Genomic DNA, 16,845 nt, shown 5'->3' with positions numbered 1-16,845 from the left:
GCCACTTTTCTGACCATTCCTCTGCCTATCCAAGTTGCTCTGAAGGAGTACTGCGTGGCAGTGGTCTTTAACCATTCTCTGTATCATCTTCAAATTTTGACATCACTCTGTTTCATTTTTTTAAGATGTTCAGAAGCAATACTCCACCACCAAAAGGGAAGAAATAGTTTAAAATAGAGGAAACTTTAAAATTTCATTCTTTATTCTGAGTCTATATTTTATAATATTATCAAAAATTATCCTTAGAAACAGCAGTCTTGTTATTTACAAAAAAAAAAAAAAAAAACCCCTAACTGTACAGTCAAAAATCAGCATTGCATGTGACTGACAAAAGAAGAAAACCAAAACTCTATTAAGTTACCATAGCAATACCAGTGTTTTGGAAAATATAATTCTTTATATGGTGCCATAAAGATTTTTTTTTTTTAAAGAATTTTCCAACAAAAAAGATTAGTATGTAGATCAAAAGTGAATATCAATCATACTGGAAGAATACTAAAATTCACACTTCATCATCATCATCATCAGCCATTTTCAATCCACTGCAGGATGAAGGCCTCTCCAGCAACTTTCCAGTTCCTTCTGTTTTGAACACTGGCCATCCATTTACTACTCAAAACCTCATGAATTTCATCTATCCATCTCCGCCTTTGTCTTCCAGGTTTTCTTCTAGCTCCTCTTGGGTACCATTCTGTTATTTTCTTAGTCCATCTGTCATCATGTCTTCGAGCTATGTGTCCTGCCCAAGACCATTTTAGTTCTTTAGTTTTGATAAGAATGTCCTTTACTTGAGTTTGCTGCCTAATCCATGTGTTTCTCTTCTTATCTAACATTCTAATTCCCAATATAATTCGTTCCATTCTTCGCTGTGTAGTTCTTAGCTTCTCTTCCATTCTTTTGGTGAGTGCCCAAGTTTCACTTCCATAAGTCATGGTGGGGAGTATACATTGATTCATTATTTTACGTTTCAGACAAACTGGGATATTGCTCTTAAGTATGTGACTATATTTCCTGAATGCTATCCATCCAAAATTTATTCTTCTCTTGACTTCCAGCCATTTATCATTATTACAGCTAATAACTTGTCCCAGATAAGTATATGACTCCACCTTTTCAATTACTGCTCCTTCAATCATTATTTCCCTTTCCGTGGCATACTTGTTCATCATTACTTTTGTTTTAGCCATATTCATCTTTAGTCCAAAATCCTTACTAACTGTGCATAACTGATTAAGATTTTCCTCTAATTCTTTGGGATCGTGGCTTATGACCACAATGTCATCTGCAAATCGTAAATGGTTTAGGTACTCTCCGTTCACATTGACTCCTTTCTGCGACCAGTCTAATCTTCTGAAAGCTTCCTCAAGGGCAGCAGTAAACAGCTTCGGAGATATTGTGTCTCCTTGTCGAACTCCTTTCTCGATTTTAAATTTGCTACTGTCTTTGTCTAGTCTAATAAAGGATGTAGCACTCTCATATATTTTCTTCAAAATCATAATATATGGAGTATCTATGCCTTGTCTTTCCAGTGCCCGAAACATTGCCTTATGCTGTATGGAGTCAAATGCCTTTTCATAATCCACAAATGCCAGGCATAATGGTGTTTTATATTCATTTGCTTTCTCCATTAGCTGTGATATTACGTGAAGGTGGTCCATAGTTGAGAATCCTGTCCTAAAGCCAGCTTGCTCTTTCGGTTGATTCTCATCAAGTATTCTTTCTAATCTGTTAGTAATGACCCTTGTGAACAACTTGTAGATATGGGATAACAAGCTAATTGGTCTATAATTTCCAATTTCTGATTTATCTCCTTTCTTATGCAGCAAAACTATGATTGCATTATTCCACTGCTTAGGCATCACACCTTTTCTAATGCACTTTGTGAAGAGCCTTGCCAGTTTTTGTGTTATGTCTCTTCCTCCCAATTTTAACAACTCTACAGTAACTTCATCTTCCCCCGGGGCTTTCCGATTCTTCATTTTCTTCAATGCATGTTCTACCTCATCAGGAAGAATATCGGGTATGTCGTATGTGTTGCTACTTTGCAATCCATCTTCCCCACTGCTGGTATCATTCCCTCGCTCCTTGTATAATTCTCTATAGTAGTCTTCTGCTATTTGAATTATGCCTTCTCTGCTGTTTATAAGTACACCATTGCTTTTCTTCAGTTTCAGTATCATTTGTCTTTCTGTATTACTGCTCATGGCTGCTGATTTAAATCCTTTGTTTTCCCTTAATGCTTGTTCTACTTTTCTTGTGTTAAATCTTCTTATGTCCTCTCTGAGTCTCTTTCTAATGGCTTTGCATAACTCAGTATACTCAATTTTCTCCCTGGCAGTGTTTTTCTTGCTCTTCATTTGTCGTCTTTGGTTCATCATGACAAGTGTTTCTTGACTAATTTTTTCTTCTTTGGATTTCTGTTTCCCTATAGGTTTCTTGGGCTTTATCACTTTCAGAAAGTTGTAATATTCCTCGTCGATATCTTGGTCCTGAGCAGTCTGCAGAAGCTCAAACTTGTTCTTAAGTTCCAGTACATACTGCTTTTTCTCCTCCTCTGTTATTTCAAAGACCTTTGTATTATTTACTCGAGTCAGTTTTTTCCTTTCCTTTCCTACATCTATATCAAGTGTACATCTTACCATTCTGTGATCACTTCCAACATTTACCTTATTCAGGACGGTAACATCATTCACAATATATCTTCTGTTAGTGAGGATGAAGTCGATTTCATTAGTTGTTAATCCATTTGGACTCTTCCATGTCCACTTTCTGTTCACCCTTTTCTTGAAAAAAGTGTTCATTACTGACATTCCTTGAGATTCTGCAAATTTCACAAGTCTTTCACCTCTTTTATTTCTTTCACCAATTCCAAAATTTCCTATAGTTCCTCTTTCTGCGCTGTTTTGCCTTTTTCCAACCTTAGCATTGAAGTCCCCCATAATAATAGTGTAGTGGGTTTTCTGCTCATCTAGAAGACTCTCAATTTCAGTGTACATGTCTTCAACCTCTTCATCATCGTGGCTCGATGTTGGTGCATAAATCATTACAATCTTTAGCTTGTACCGCTTAGAAATCTTGAGTATTAGTCTTGACACCCTTGGTGATGTACTTTTGAATTCCAAAATGTTGTTTTTAAAATCTTTATGGACCAGAAACCCAACTCCACCTTCACTCCTTTCACTGTTTCCATTGGTGTACAGCAGATTTCCACTTGATAAACTTATAAGTGATTCATTTCTTCTTCTTGTTTCAGCCAAACCGATTCACACTTATGTGATTCTAATAGATATTTAAATTCATACACTTTTTCTGTTTTTGGTTTATGAAGTACACCCATATGCCACGTGCCATCTTTAAAGCAAGTGCAGATCAAACTTTATAATCAGTTATTCATTCAATCAATATTCACATTGTGTCTACTCATACATAGATACCATACTAAGATATGGATATTTGTTTTTTTTTTTATTATACTAGAAACTCTTACCTCAGTGAAATATAAGTGGGATATTAGTAATTGCTTACCTCTAGGATGTCATCCACTTTTTCTTCAGCTTCACATCTTTCTGTACTAAGCTTTGCAGCTTTAAAATATAGATAATTAACCATATATCCTTTTTTTGTTTTATTCCAGCAACTACGGGGTATTTCTACAAGACCATAACCCAGAAGGAGAACAAGAAGAAAGAGACCCCAAGTGTTGCTAGCAGTAATACAAATGACTTTCAGTTTCGGCCTGAAACAAAATTGGACAGTTATGTAGAAAAATAATATACCAATTAGTATATTATAATTAAATGAACTGTTAACTTCAGTAGAACAATAAAACAATAAAATAGCCAATACTCATTGCACGATATAGTTGATCATACAGGCACAAAGGAATTAATGCTACAACTTACTTGAGAGATAATATAATCTTCATAGAAAAACAATTAAAATGCATGCAGTTAAAACAAATCATGAATTATTCCTTCAATTAAATTATAAATGAGTATATTTTTGAATTAAAACTTTTCCAAGTATTATAAATATTGTGTGTGCACGTGCGTGTCAGGAATACCAGAAGTTTAAAATCAATACTGCACTGCCTCTGATTGAAAGTGAAGTTTTAGCTGTATAACCATTCATTAAACAATTTAATGAATGGTACAGAACTAAAAAAATTATAAAAATATAATTTATATATATATATATCTGAATCAACAGTGGCATGTATACATACAGGTGCACTGGCATGTGCTTGTGTTGTGTATTGGTACTTGGGGACCCCAAGAAGTTGAAATATAAATTATGCAAAATTCTGTAGCAGCAGGAAATCCAAAAACCAGCAATGCCTTAGGGGTCACAACTGACCTAAATGTATAATTAAAAATGTGATTTTAGACACTGTCAATTGTCAACATGCTACATATTTTGTTGATCACCTGTACCTCTTTAGAGAAAATTCTTTCACTTGGACCTGAAGTTGTAACTATGCATATTCTGCCTTGAACTAATTCAGAAAGCCTAGGATAAATAATTTATTTTTCTCTAGCCAATTTAGTAGGTTTCTGTGTTTTGACAAAGGTGCTATTATTTAAATACAGTTATACTTCATGTGCCAGATACTCTATGATAAAATTAATAAAAATAAATATCTTTATTTGTATTATAACAATACAGAGAAATATACAGTAAGAATACAAATTTACCCATCATGGCAATTTCCAGAAGTTGAATTTTCTATGTGAACAAGATGTGTCAAATTTCCAACAAATCTAGTTGGATTTGTTCTTAGCCATAGATTTTCAAAGCTCTGTATGATGATGTATGTAGTTGGATCTGGTCATTTTGTTGTAACCAGAGCACTGGTGCATCAGCTGTTGATATTAGCACAAAGATGGTTTAGGTGTCTAAGACTCTGCCTTAATGTTGTTATTGTTATGTTTTTTTGGCACAAGAGCTACTTTGGCCATATTGCACCTCTCCCTTAATGACTTGAATCATTAGATTACCGATGACTCAAGCCAGTCATTTCATTATAAAAGGAGCAAGCATAGATTATTGAATTCCATGTCAACCAGGATGCAGTAATATTCATAGAGCATCCTCCACTTAGCAATCTTAATTGAAGCCATTAAAACAGTGCTGAGTGAATCCACATTAAGTAGCCAAAATTTATTCAGATGATATAATGTAAATAATTTTAACTGGTTGGTGTGACAATGTTTCTGGCCGCTTTTAAGGCACCATTTCTCCTATATACAATATTAAATGTGTAGCAGAAACATTTAAACCTTTAAATACATAAATTATGCAATAAAACAAATACCGTATATGTTCAAGAAAATGGAAGACAACTATAAACAAACTTAAAATTATGGAACCTTATATAATCATAATGTATTTACTTTATTTACAATAACAGCTTGAAACTATTAATTTTCAGATTGCTCAAAACCACTAAATGTAGTATAAATCTAGTGCTTCCCCAAATCCAGACTTTTTAGAATGTCCAAGTTAGTTTCCAGTGACAAGTTTTCTTAATAGCTTTTCATCATCACATTATTAGCACTACCTGACTCACCTGATCTCTTGATGCCATTGAAAAAAATGCTAAAATTACTTAGAGGGTAAACTTAAATCAATCACATGAACACAAATGTATGTAAACTATATGTAAATCAGAACTGACTGGAAACCAAGAATAAACTGTTTTAGAAAAAAGCATTGCTGAGTGGTGGAGCTACTGAGAAATGTGCAGCTAAAAGCAACTCCCTCTCAAGATTTATAAACTACACTTCAATAAGATTCGGTTAATTACTACCCCTGAGTGGGTGCACCTCACCCATAACACTGCCAAAAGGGAGGATGTATAATGTGCATATTTTAGTAATAGAAGAAATAGTGCACATGACTGCTTTGATATATTTTCCACTTACAGCTAGGCCTCGCATAACGCGAGTTCGATTAACGTGATATTCAGTTAACGCTATTTGAAAAATGATACCACTTTAAACTTTACACGATGCAAATTTCCAGTTAACGCGATCTTTTTTTTTATGCGATAGTTGAAAAAGATTTGAATCGCGCATTAAGCTTACCGTGAGTCGTACGGTCAATAAACAAACGTTTGCCTGCTGCCTGCCTCGGTGTGTTCCATCAACCATCGGAAGAAGACGTGTTTGTCTCCTGCTAATAAAGTCAATGCAGACTTGCATTTAAAAATTCAGATTTTTAAATGAGCCAGATGAAAATGTTACTGTGAAGGAGATAATGGTAAAAGAATTATACGAAAGATTTCATCTCGCATAGAACCTCAAACAAAAGGTTTGATGTTCTCTGCGATATTTATTTCACCAAGTTTGTTTGTTTGTTATTTGGTTTTTAGGAGCATTAGCAACTAAGGCCATATTGCTCCGGGATATGTGGTGGTCATTCCCTGACCTTTCCGCATCCTCCGTATTTGGTGGTGACGGGCTTGAACCCCGGTCTAATCAAGAAGCGTGTGCTACGCACTGCTGCTCCTTCCCACCTGGCTACGGAGGCACCTATATTATTATTATTTTGCCAGGGCTCAGAGAAATTGTTGTCGGCTATCAGAAATTGATTGATGAAAAAGGAAAGTCAACACTGTTCAAATATTTCCGCAACAGTAATTTCTTCATTGTGTATTTTATGTCAGAGGTTCCCAAAATTTCTCAGTTCACGGCGCCTTTAATGTCTCAGTAATTTTTTCAAGGCGCACCCAGACCAAAAGAAATACCTAACAGTTTCGTTTAGTGGTTAGGTCCAAACAACTTAATAAGAAATGCTGAAACTGTGAACTACCTCGAGCTAGTAGTTCGCGCAGTGTCCGACAGATGTTGAGTATTGCTGTGTTTCCCTCGAAATTTTAAAATATTCCGGTGCACAGTTTAAGAACCGCTGTTTTATGCAATAAACATTTAATTCCATAATTATTTTCATTATCTTTTACATTATATACAGTTAAAAAGTTATTTAAAAGGTAGTTTTAAAATTCTTTATGGACATTCCAGAAGGTCAAGGACCAATTATAATTTTTCCTATTGGTTATGATATTCGATTAACGCGTTTCCATTTTGCGCAATGCGCTCGCGGGACGAATTAATCGCGTTAATCAAGGCCCGCCTGTATATTGAATGGGTGTAGCATTTTACAGCCAGAAACACTGTAGAGCTACAGAAAATAACTTTTAGTTCAATAAACTGACAGCTTTCAAAATTATGTGAACTCCAGTTGATTGGAAGATTGAATTTTGATGATTTTTGATGAATGGCAAGAAGTATCAACAATATATGACATGTAAGAGGATACACAAAAATAAATGAAGTAAATATATATTGCCTACTTGCTCACTGATGGCACTCCAAATAGAGTCTAAACTCAAGTCTGAGCAGTAGCAAACACTTAAATAAAACAGCAACATATTTCTCCACTGGAACAGTGTGTTTTATTTAGAGAAGCACAATGCTATGCAAAAAAAATGGCTTTGGTCACCACTTGCGATATTGTTTTTTTTTAGCACTCATAGCACCAGCTTTCGCCAATAATTTAATTCACAAGTTATTTATGAGAAAATCATTGTTACATGACAGAGTGCACCTTGGTATAAAGTATGCCAAAAATAAAGCTAAGCCTGTTAAATTACTTCAGTTTCAATACAAAATCATCCAGCACATCCTAAAACACCCTGCATAATGATGCTTTGGTTTGGATTTTATTGGCACAAAGGCAACTAAGGCTATGGTGTGCCACAACCACACCACAAAATATATAAATGAATAAAAGATATTGTAACCTTCCAGAAAGGTTACAATGTTAAGAAAGGTAAATACATAAAATGCAATAAAGCTTAACGACTAAACATGCTCAACACCATATATATCGGTAAATATTAATAGATTTTATCATTGTCATTGTCTGATAAAATCTGACTGAATGTATATGGCTCAGCCAGATGGGTAAGAGCAATAAAATGTATCAATAAAATCTGGGCACTCGATTAAAATATGTCTCAGCGATAAAACTGTATCACAGGACTTGCACATAGGACAGTCATCAGCCCTCAGCAAATAGCAATGTGTCAGATGACTGTGTCCTATGTGGGTCTGAGCAAGAACAACTTCCTCTTTGCAATTTTTACACAGACTAGATTGCCACAGTTCAATTACAGGCTTTATCTGATGTAATTTATTTGTAGTCTCTCTCTTTTCCATGACTCCTGCCACTGGGAGTGAATCTTTTGGTGTATTATTTGCCTGTAGTCTGTATAGGAGTTTTGACATTTACTAATGTGATCCAAAGCTAACTAATGGCATATTTAAGCATATTTTGCTTAACTATGCCGCTTTCAGAAAGAATTTGTACTGATATAGTGGCGTCCGGAAAGACAGAAGCAGATCCCACATATGATTCTGACCGAGCCGTCTGTGTAGACTGGCACGAAAATCAGAATGTTCGGCTCAGTATGCTGAATAGAGCTGCAGGTAGACAGATGATGGAGTATCTGATTTTCTTCAGTTTTTAAGGGAAAAGTTGCATGCTGGGGTGGAGTGGGCTGCTTTGGTGTTTGAGCAACCTTGTCTACCTTGATTTTAAGTTCTCTGAGTAGCTCTTGGAGACAAATACCAAAAGGACAGTTGGCAGTCTTAACGGCATTGTACAAACGTTCCCTCATGGCTCAAAAATGGATGGGCATGCAGGATGGTCTGGCAGGGATTTCAGTTTTAGAGCATACTTTAGAGACACCTACTTACGTTAAAGTGATAAAGGTGGTTCACGTGCTTCAACGTATAGGGTCTGGTCAGGAGATGTTTGATATGCTCCAGTAGTGAGATGGATAGCCTGATGATGAATGGGATCCAGTCATTGAAGTACACTGCTTCTGGCTGAAGCGTATACTTGGGACCAGTAGTCTAGTTTGGATCGTACAAGTGCACGGTATATACACCCCAGGGGCTCACATCTGGTGAGTATGGGCTTGGCAAACCTAGGGTCCTGAGCTGGATATCATCATTCTTCTTTTTCTTGCTTTCTTAGTGATTCCCTTTTACTCTCTCTCTCTCTCTCTCTCTCTCTCTCTCTCTCTCTCTCTCAGGGTAACGTGGGAAATTTTTTGGTTGGTGCAGCATAAGCCTCAGGCTTCCTTGCACCATATGGCTAATAATAATAATAATAGGGTGCATTGGTCCACACCCCAAGATGTGCACGGTATATACACCCCAGGGTGCAAGACTCATGGACAACATCAGATCACCGTGTAATAACCTTTCAAATTACCAGAACTCTAACAAGAACACCGCCAATCAAGCAACTCCATAACAGATTTGCCATAAGTAAAGCAGACTGGGAGCTCTTCAGGAACACCTTGACTGCAACGGTAGAAAATAACCAACAGATGCTGGACCAATGGAGTGATCCTGACTCATGCCAACGCAAGGTAACAGAAATTATTACAAGTGCCAGTGCAACAGCTATAAAAAGAAAAAACCCACTGCCTGGTGCAGTTCCCTGGTGGACACCTGAGATTCAGCAACTAAGGAGAGAAGTAATTAAAAGAAGGAAAGACTTCCAAAGAGCACGGAGGACCTGGCCAGCTGCAGAAGTTGAAGTGCTTAGGCAGCACTACAGAGATGTCAGGAATCGTTATACAGAAACTATCAAGAAAAGTAAAAAGAGATCATGGTAGGGCTTGGTCTCCACAACAGGAAATGCTAACCCCTGGGGGGTGGTTTACAAAGTCACCATCAACAAACTCCCCAGAGGCGAAGTTTTAACATTCACTCGGACACCGCAGGGTGTGCTCACCACAACTTGGGAGCAATCAATGGAAAATATTCTCAGCGTTATTTTCAAGGACCCAGCTTTACCAATCCAACAAGAACAGCACCAATTGTGCCAAGAAAACCAGAATTATGACACATCACAGCAGGAGCCCCCTTTCTCACGGGAGGAGCTCCTAGTAGCCGTCGCAGAGATCAAACCTAAGAAATGTCCAGGCTTAGATCTGATCAAGCCGGAAATTGTTAAAAAGGTAGCTGAATATGCACCGAAGCTTCTGCTGGATCTGTTTAACTGCTGTATGGAAGCAGGAAAATACCCAACTGAATGGAAGACAGCAAATATTAAGTTAATTTTGAAGAACCCAACCAAACAGCCAGAGAATCCAGACTCGTATAGACCCATTGCACTTCTATCAGTGGTGAGTAAACTATACGAAAGATTGATGCATAAAAGAATTTCCCAGCACTATGAAGCAGCAGGACTACCAGCGGTGAACCAATATGGGTTCAAACCAGGTTCCTCCACGATAGACGCATTGAAAAACCTGCTCATTGCAGCGAGGGAATGCAACAGGAAATACTTCCGCCTGATCTCCATCGACTTTGCCGGGGCATTTGACTCACTCTGGTGGCCGAGTGTCCTCGGTAGGCTGAGGGAGGCCAAGGTGCCAATAAATCTATTCAACACAATAAAAGATTACCTATCACAGAGAAAGGTCGAGATCAATACCCCGTACAAGAATATAGTAAAACAGATCTACAGAGGCTGTCCGCAGGGATCTGTGCTGGGCCCATTGCTCTGGAACATTGTCTTCGATGAGTTCTTGAGGATGGACCTGGGGGAAGTCAAATCCCACGCTTTTGCAGACGACCTCATCCTTACAGTGGAAGCAAACTCAAGAGCTCAGCTTGAGACCCTGGCCAACCATGCCCTTCGACTGCTTCAAACTTGGGCAGCAAACTTTCTCACAATATCACCTGCGAAAACCTCATCCATTCTCCTTAAAGGCTCTCTCGACCTGCGTAGACCACCCCAAATTAAAATTGATGAGAGCACAATAAAATTGGCACCACAGCTCAAATATTTAGGTATTCTCCTAGACAGCAAACTATCCTTTCAGCCACACCTTAAATACATCAGAACGAAGATCAGGAACTACTCGGCCCTGGTGGCCAGGGTCTCACGTAGAGACTGGGGCCTCAACAAGAGAAAGCTGGCACTCTATTATAAGACAGTTTTCATCCCAGCAATCTCATATGCTTCGGCCATATGGTACGATAAGACCACGCTAGTAGTGAATAGAAGAACGCTGGATTCTACCCAGCGATCCATCCTCCGCGCCATAACCCGCGCCTGCAGTACAGTGAGTACTCCAGCCTTACAAGTAATAGCAGGAATGCTCCCATTAGACCTAGAAATCGTTAGAACTGGTATGCTCTATTACCTTTCCAAAGGAGTCCCAGTTACCTTCCTGAATTTTACAACTGATCCCACTAATAATAGGAAGGCAGAAAAAGTACGCTTACAGAACCACCTGCTACAGGAGTTTTTTTTTTTTTTTAGTAGTTGTTGGCGCATCGGCTTCAGTGGCCATAATGCACTGCCCAAGGTTTTTGCAGTACTTTGATCCAAGCCCGAGGCGGGATTCGAACCCGCGACCTTTGGGTTGCCAGGCAGGCACTTTACCCACCCGGCTAGCCCGGTCGGCTGCTACAGGAGTGGCAAAACAGATGGGCTGGTACTACCAAAGGAGAGATCACCCGCAAGTTTTTTCCACACACAAATACAGTATACCCAAAATCACCATCATGGTTCTTCCCAGGACTTCATACAACGTACTTAATAACAGGGCATGGCCCCTTCAATGCAAAGCTCGCTGGCTTCAGACTCACAGACAACCCACATTGCACTTGTGGAGAAATAGAAGACTGGAACCATCTTATGTTTGACTGTCCCATATATGAAGACCTAAGATGTATTCTAATTGAAAAAGTGAGATATCTTCCAAGAGGACAAGAATTTCTCCTCCTTGAATCCGAAGAGGATTATAAAGCATTGTCACGATTCGCCCAGGACCTCTTCGCAAGAAGAAGGGAGCAAATTGCCATACACTGAGGAAAAGAGGAAATGCCACTCAACCATGACAACGCAAAGAAAAACATATCACCAACCAGCATTTCTCCTCTTTAAATGAAAGAAGATTAAAACCGAAAAACTTGATGATAGACTGCAAGCACAACCTCAACAACCTGAACTGCAAATACAGGGCTTGTCCTAGGAATGGCCTACAACCCTAGAAGTTGACATCTCTTTAGAAGAAGTAGAACTCAAATAGAAGACCTACCATGGACTTGACCTCATTGCAGCTCTGCTGCCAACGCCACAGGCTATACCTGTGCTCTCTTGCACGGTACTTTCTTTCCACTTCCCTGGGGAGGGAAGGAGATGGTTTCACTGTCTCTTCCCCTCCTTGCCCTCCTGGTGAGACATGGGCCTGCCCCACTGACCACAGGGGTCACCTCCTCTATCGACCCCTTACTTCCTATTTCCTCCCCCCAGCCTTCAGTCTCTCCCCTACTCTATTCACTTTCACAGCATAACCCCACATAGTCTAAATTTAAATCTTTGACCTGGGGTCACCTTCCCTATTGGCTCCATATTTCGGGCTTTCCCCCCCTGTCTTCAGTCTCCCCTCTGCTCTGCCTAAACACTAGCGAATGCCCCATATGATGTCAAAATTAAAAAAAAAAAAAAAAAAAAAATTGTCAAAATTTAAAAAAAAAAAAAAAAATTGTCAAAATTCCAAATGCATACGAAAACCCCTTTCGGCCTACCTTTCAGTGAGTACCTTTTTTTTTTTTTTTTTTTTTTTTTTTTTTTTTAATAGGTCCTTGCCACTGAAATCTCAGGAAATTAGGTGGCAGGACCTGCCAGAGTGAAAACTTAAAATTACTGGGTACCTGGTCTGCCTCCACGAGGCATAGTGTGGACAACGTTGGGCCCCAGCAGGGGTCTAGCGGCTAAATGGCCAGAAGAACAACGAAACACAACACTACACTTACAAAATCCATACACTTTTAAATCTCTGGCCTTCCCAGTGAACTGGTACACCTACAATGAAAGCAACGCGGAGATGGGGGAAACCCCTGGTGCCGTTAGACACGAACACACTATACACTATACCCCAAGATGTAGAGGACAGAGAGCAGGCACTTTGTGCAGAGTTGATGGATGTGTTTCAGGAAGATCAACTTTTTATCAAATGTGAGTCCCAAGAATTTTGTGTGCAGATTATAAACTTTGATACTACTCTGATAAATAAATATATATATTTTTTTAAATTTACAGGGTTCTGGCATACTTTATATGAGGGCATACTCATTTTGCTTAAAATCCCCTCAATTTGATGGCCTATAAATTGAAACAAATAATGAAAATACAAGGCAATTTTTTATTCATCATATGATTACTCTTCTTTACAGTTTCATACACATCAAAATTTTCACACTGGTAACATCATTACTCTGTAGAGAAAGTTGGCTGCCAACACTGAATAAGGCAGAAGTTGTCCTGGAGTTCTGGGATGAAATTTTTGAGTAATAGGGTAGTTTCTGACCACTACTCTGAAGTATATGGTGAAGGACTGGCATGGTCTCCAATATGATTTTTAACTCTGGGGTTATCTCAAAGAAAATGTTTCAGAAGAATCTACAAACTGTTCCTGCATGGAAGAAAGTGATTGAAGATGACATTTTTTCCATCAAGAAAACACTACAGCATGTTATTCACAACTTTATACTCTGCAGCAACACATTGTTGATAAACAGAGGACACAAAAAACATACTGTAGCGTGAATTTCCCAACACTGCTAAATGTAGTTCAATTGTTAATTTCAGCTTCTAAACAAAGTTTTGTGATTATCTTATCTATATTATCTTCCAGTGAGGTTGATAATTTTATAAATAAAATTAATACATGAATGGAATAAAAACAGCAAAAAACTACTAAAGGTAGCCACCACTAATTATTATTTTTTATTTATTTTGAGATGCTAAAACACCCTGCATCAGTATCGCTCAATATAAATGCTCCACTGGAGAAAAAAAAATAATGATAAATAAATAAAAAGTATATAGATATACAGAATCCAGTCACAATATTACGACCACCCCCCAATGCAGACATCACACACACCTAACAAATCATACAGTGCACGTGTCAAGTTCACACACCGCAAGCATACAAGGCTTGATGTTTGGCGTCTGTGAACACAGTAACAGCCTCTGTCATGGGCAAAGCACACGACCTATCAGACCTGGAAAAAGGCATGATCATCGGCTATCAGGGTGCCAGCATTTCCGAAACAGCGAACTTTGTGAAATGCACACGTGCTGCAGTGGTGAAAGTGTATCAAGACTGGACGAATGGGACAGTTTTGATGACCTGACATGCCAATTGTGGAGCCTCACGCGCCATTGATCCCAGAGGTTAACATCAGCTGAAACAGTGGTCAGGACCAATCAGCGCACTACTGTTGCTCAACTGGCCATCCAAATGAACTGTGGGGCCGCCAGAAAGGTCTCCAACATGACAGTGTTGCGCAGCATTGGGCTCTGGAGCAGATGCTTAGTGACAGCACCCATGCTGAGAGCCAATCATCGCAAACAATGGCATCAGTTTGCACAGCAATACCAACACTGGACCCCGACCGAGTTGCAATGGGTAGCCTTCTCTGATGAGTCATGGTTTCTGCTCCACCGAGTGGATAGACGGTGGCATATTAGGTGTGAAACCTCCAAGAACAGACACCCGGACACGATTGCTGGCAGAAGGCAGGCCGGTGGAGGTGGCGTTATGGTCTGGGAAATGTTTTCATGGCATGGCTTGGGTCCGCTGATACCTCTGGAGGGCACCCTGAACACAAATGGTTACCTATTGATCGTTGCCGATCAGGTACACCCATACATGTTGACTGTGTTCCCTAGGGCAATGATATCTATCAGCAAGACAATGCGCCATGCCAAGTCACCAGAATTGTCCGTGAGTGGTTTTAGGAGCACAGCAAAGACTTCCAGCTACTCCCTTGGCCACCGAATTCCCCGGACCTTAACCCAATTGAAAACCTATGGGACCATCTTGATCGACACATCAGATGGATGGATCCTCCACCAAGGAACCTACAGGAACTCTGGGGTATACTGCAGTCTGCATAGTCACAGATACCTGTAGCAACCTTCCACAAACTTATTGAGTCCCTCCCACAGCAGCTGGCTGTGGTGCATGCTGCAAAAGGCACATATTCTGGATACTAGATAGGCGGTCATAATAATGTGACTGGACCCTGTACATATGCATAATAATTTTCTTACTACAATTCAGTTTAGTTGAAAATAAGATACCAAAAATACATACCCATCCAGATCTATTCCGGGCTGTGCAGCTACATATATGAGTAACACACCAAATATTAATAGGTATGTGCCATAATAAATAGCATTCTCTACTACTGCAGTCTTTAATTTACCCAGAAATGAAAAGTTTCCTGCTGTGGAATATGACTGCATCATTGGCAATATAATCCTGTAACAATTCCAATTACATTCATGTAGTATGTTTTAAATTCAAACTAAAATTGGTATAGAGTGAATAATTATAAAAGCATGAGATATGATAATCTAATTAAACTATCTTTCTTCGCTATACTATCACAGAGTTAAAATAATAAGAGAATTGTCCAATTCATTTTAATAAAATAAAATATTTAATAAAATTTATTTTAATAAAGGTTTAAAAAATTAGTTCCATTTCTTGACCAATGGATACTATCTTGTGGTAAATTTATTAATAACCCACTGCAAGGAACAGCCACATGGAACCATTACATTTCTATTAGAGTTTGAATCCCTCATATAAAAAAAATAAATACTTGTTCTATCAGGGATTTATAACCAGCATAACTGATATATAATCAATCTATTTTAACCACTATAAAGTCAAAGATATTTTTCAAAAGACTGAACTTTAAATAAAGTCCTCTGTAATGTATATATACTACAGAGGACTCCAAAACTTTATAAAATTGGTGGTCATAATAATGTGACTGGATCCAAAAGCAGGTAATAGCAGTATTATTACTTTGATTACCACATGCCAAAGTAATAATACTGCTGTTACCTGCTTATTTTGTTATCCTTCTTGAATAATTGCAAAGGGTACCTATAATTTGGTTCATATTTCGCTAAAATATTTACACGCACATGCAGCTGCCCCAACATCATTTATCACAACTTTGAGTGATAACATGCTACAATTTAGATATGGTTTTGGTTTAGTGCATGTTCAAGAGTAATGTCAATCAAAGCCACATGGAACCATTACAACAGCATTAGAAAGATGAAGAGCAGCAGGGTGGAATGAAGGGAGGTTGAAAGTGGTGGCTGAAGGATAATTTCCTATGCAGTAACTAGTTGTTTATATTTGGATTACTGCAGTTTATATTAAAGCAGTTTAAATAAAGTGTCTGGAGATCCTAATGTAGCTGTAAAAATACTTCATTAATGAAATTTGAACATCAATTAATACTAACAGTGCACAGACACACAAAAGCTTTTGGAATGTTCATTAAACAAAATGAATGAAAAGGAAGTAACATATTTCATAGTCCTAGTCTGTTACAAGACATTTTATTTATGTTGCTTACATACACACATACAGGATGTTTCAAAAATGTGCATAAGCACATATTTGAAACATTCTGCAAAGCAGGATAAGGTATAAAAGTGAGCAAGCAACAGCAGATATATCATAAATAAGGAGAATGAGTTGCAGTAAGGTTTTTATGGCTTTTTTAGGGGACTCTTTGAATGTCTCATTAGAAGTCACTGAATACAATGGAGTGACTTTAATGAGGAGTGACACATGAAAAGTCAACTGCAGTGTATACAGTGAAAAGATAAGAGGAATTATGTAATGCAGGTGTATAAAATCAGTCAAGTAGACCAAAGAAACTGATGGATTTGCTGAATCCTAAAGAAAGTGGTGAAAATGAACCAAGT

General features: G+C 38.4%; 1 protein-coding gene across 1 annotated transcript in view; it reads right to left on the bottom strand.

Annotated features, from left to right (window-relative positions):
* The window catches only part of LOC150087453 (G protein-coupled receptor-associated protein LMBRD2), a 154,935-nt gene that overhangs the window by 69,374 nt on the left and 68,716 nt on the right, over positions 1-16,845 (bottom strand). The window contains exons 5-6 of the mRNA XM_090372491.1: positions 15,203-15,370; positions 3,526-3,736 (exon numbers count right to left, since the gene is read on the bottom strand). Coding sequence (XP_090228617.1) covers positions 3,526-3,736; positions 15,203-15,370 — 379 coding nt within the window. The remainder of the gene's footprint in view (positions 1-3,525; positions 3,737-15,202; positions 15,371-16,845) is intronic.

This window comes from Mastigoproctus giganteus, chromosome 4, assembly GCF_048544385.1.
Source record: "Mastigoproctus giganteus isolate SK-2022 chromosome 4, ASM4854438v1, whole genome shotgun sequence".
In the NCBI taxonomy this organism is placed as follows: Eukaryota; Metazoa; Arthropoda; class Arachnida; order Uropygi; family Thelyphonidae; genus Mastigoproctus; species Mastigoproctus giganteus.
Note: the sequence above shows the minus strand (reverse complement) of the source record. Positions and strands in the feature narration are given on the sequence as shown.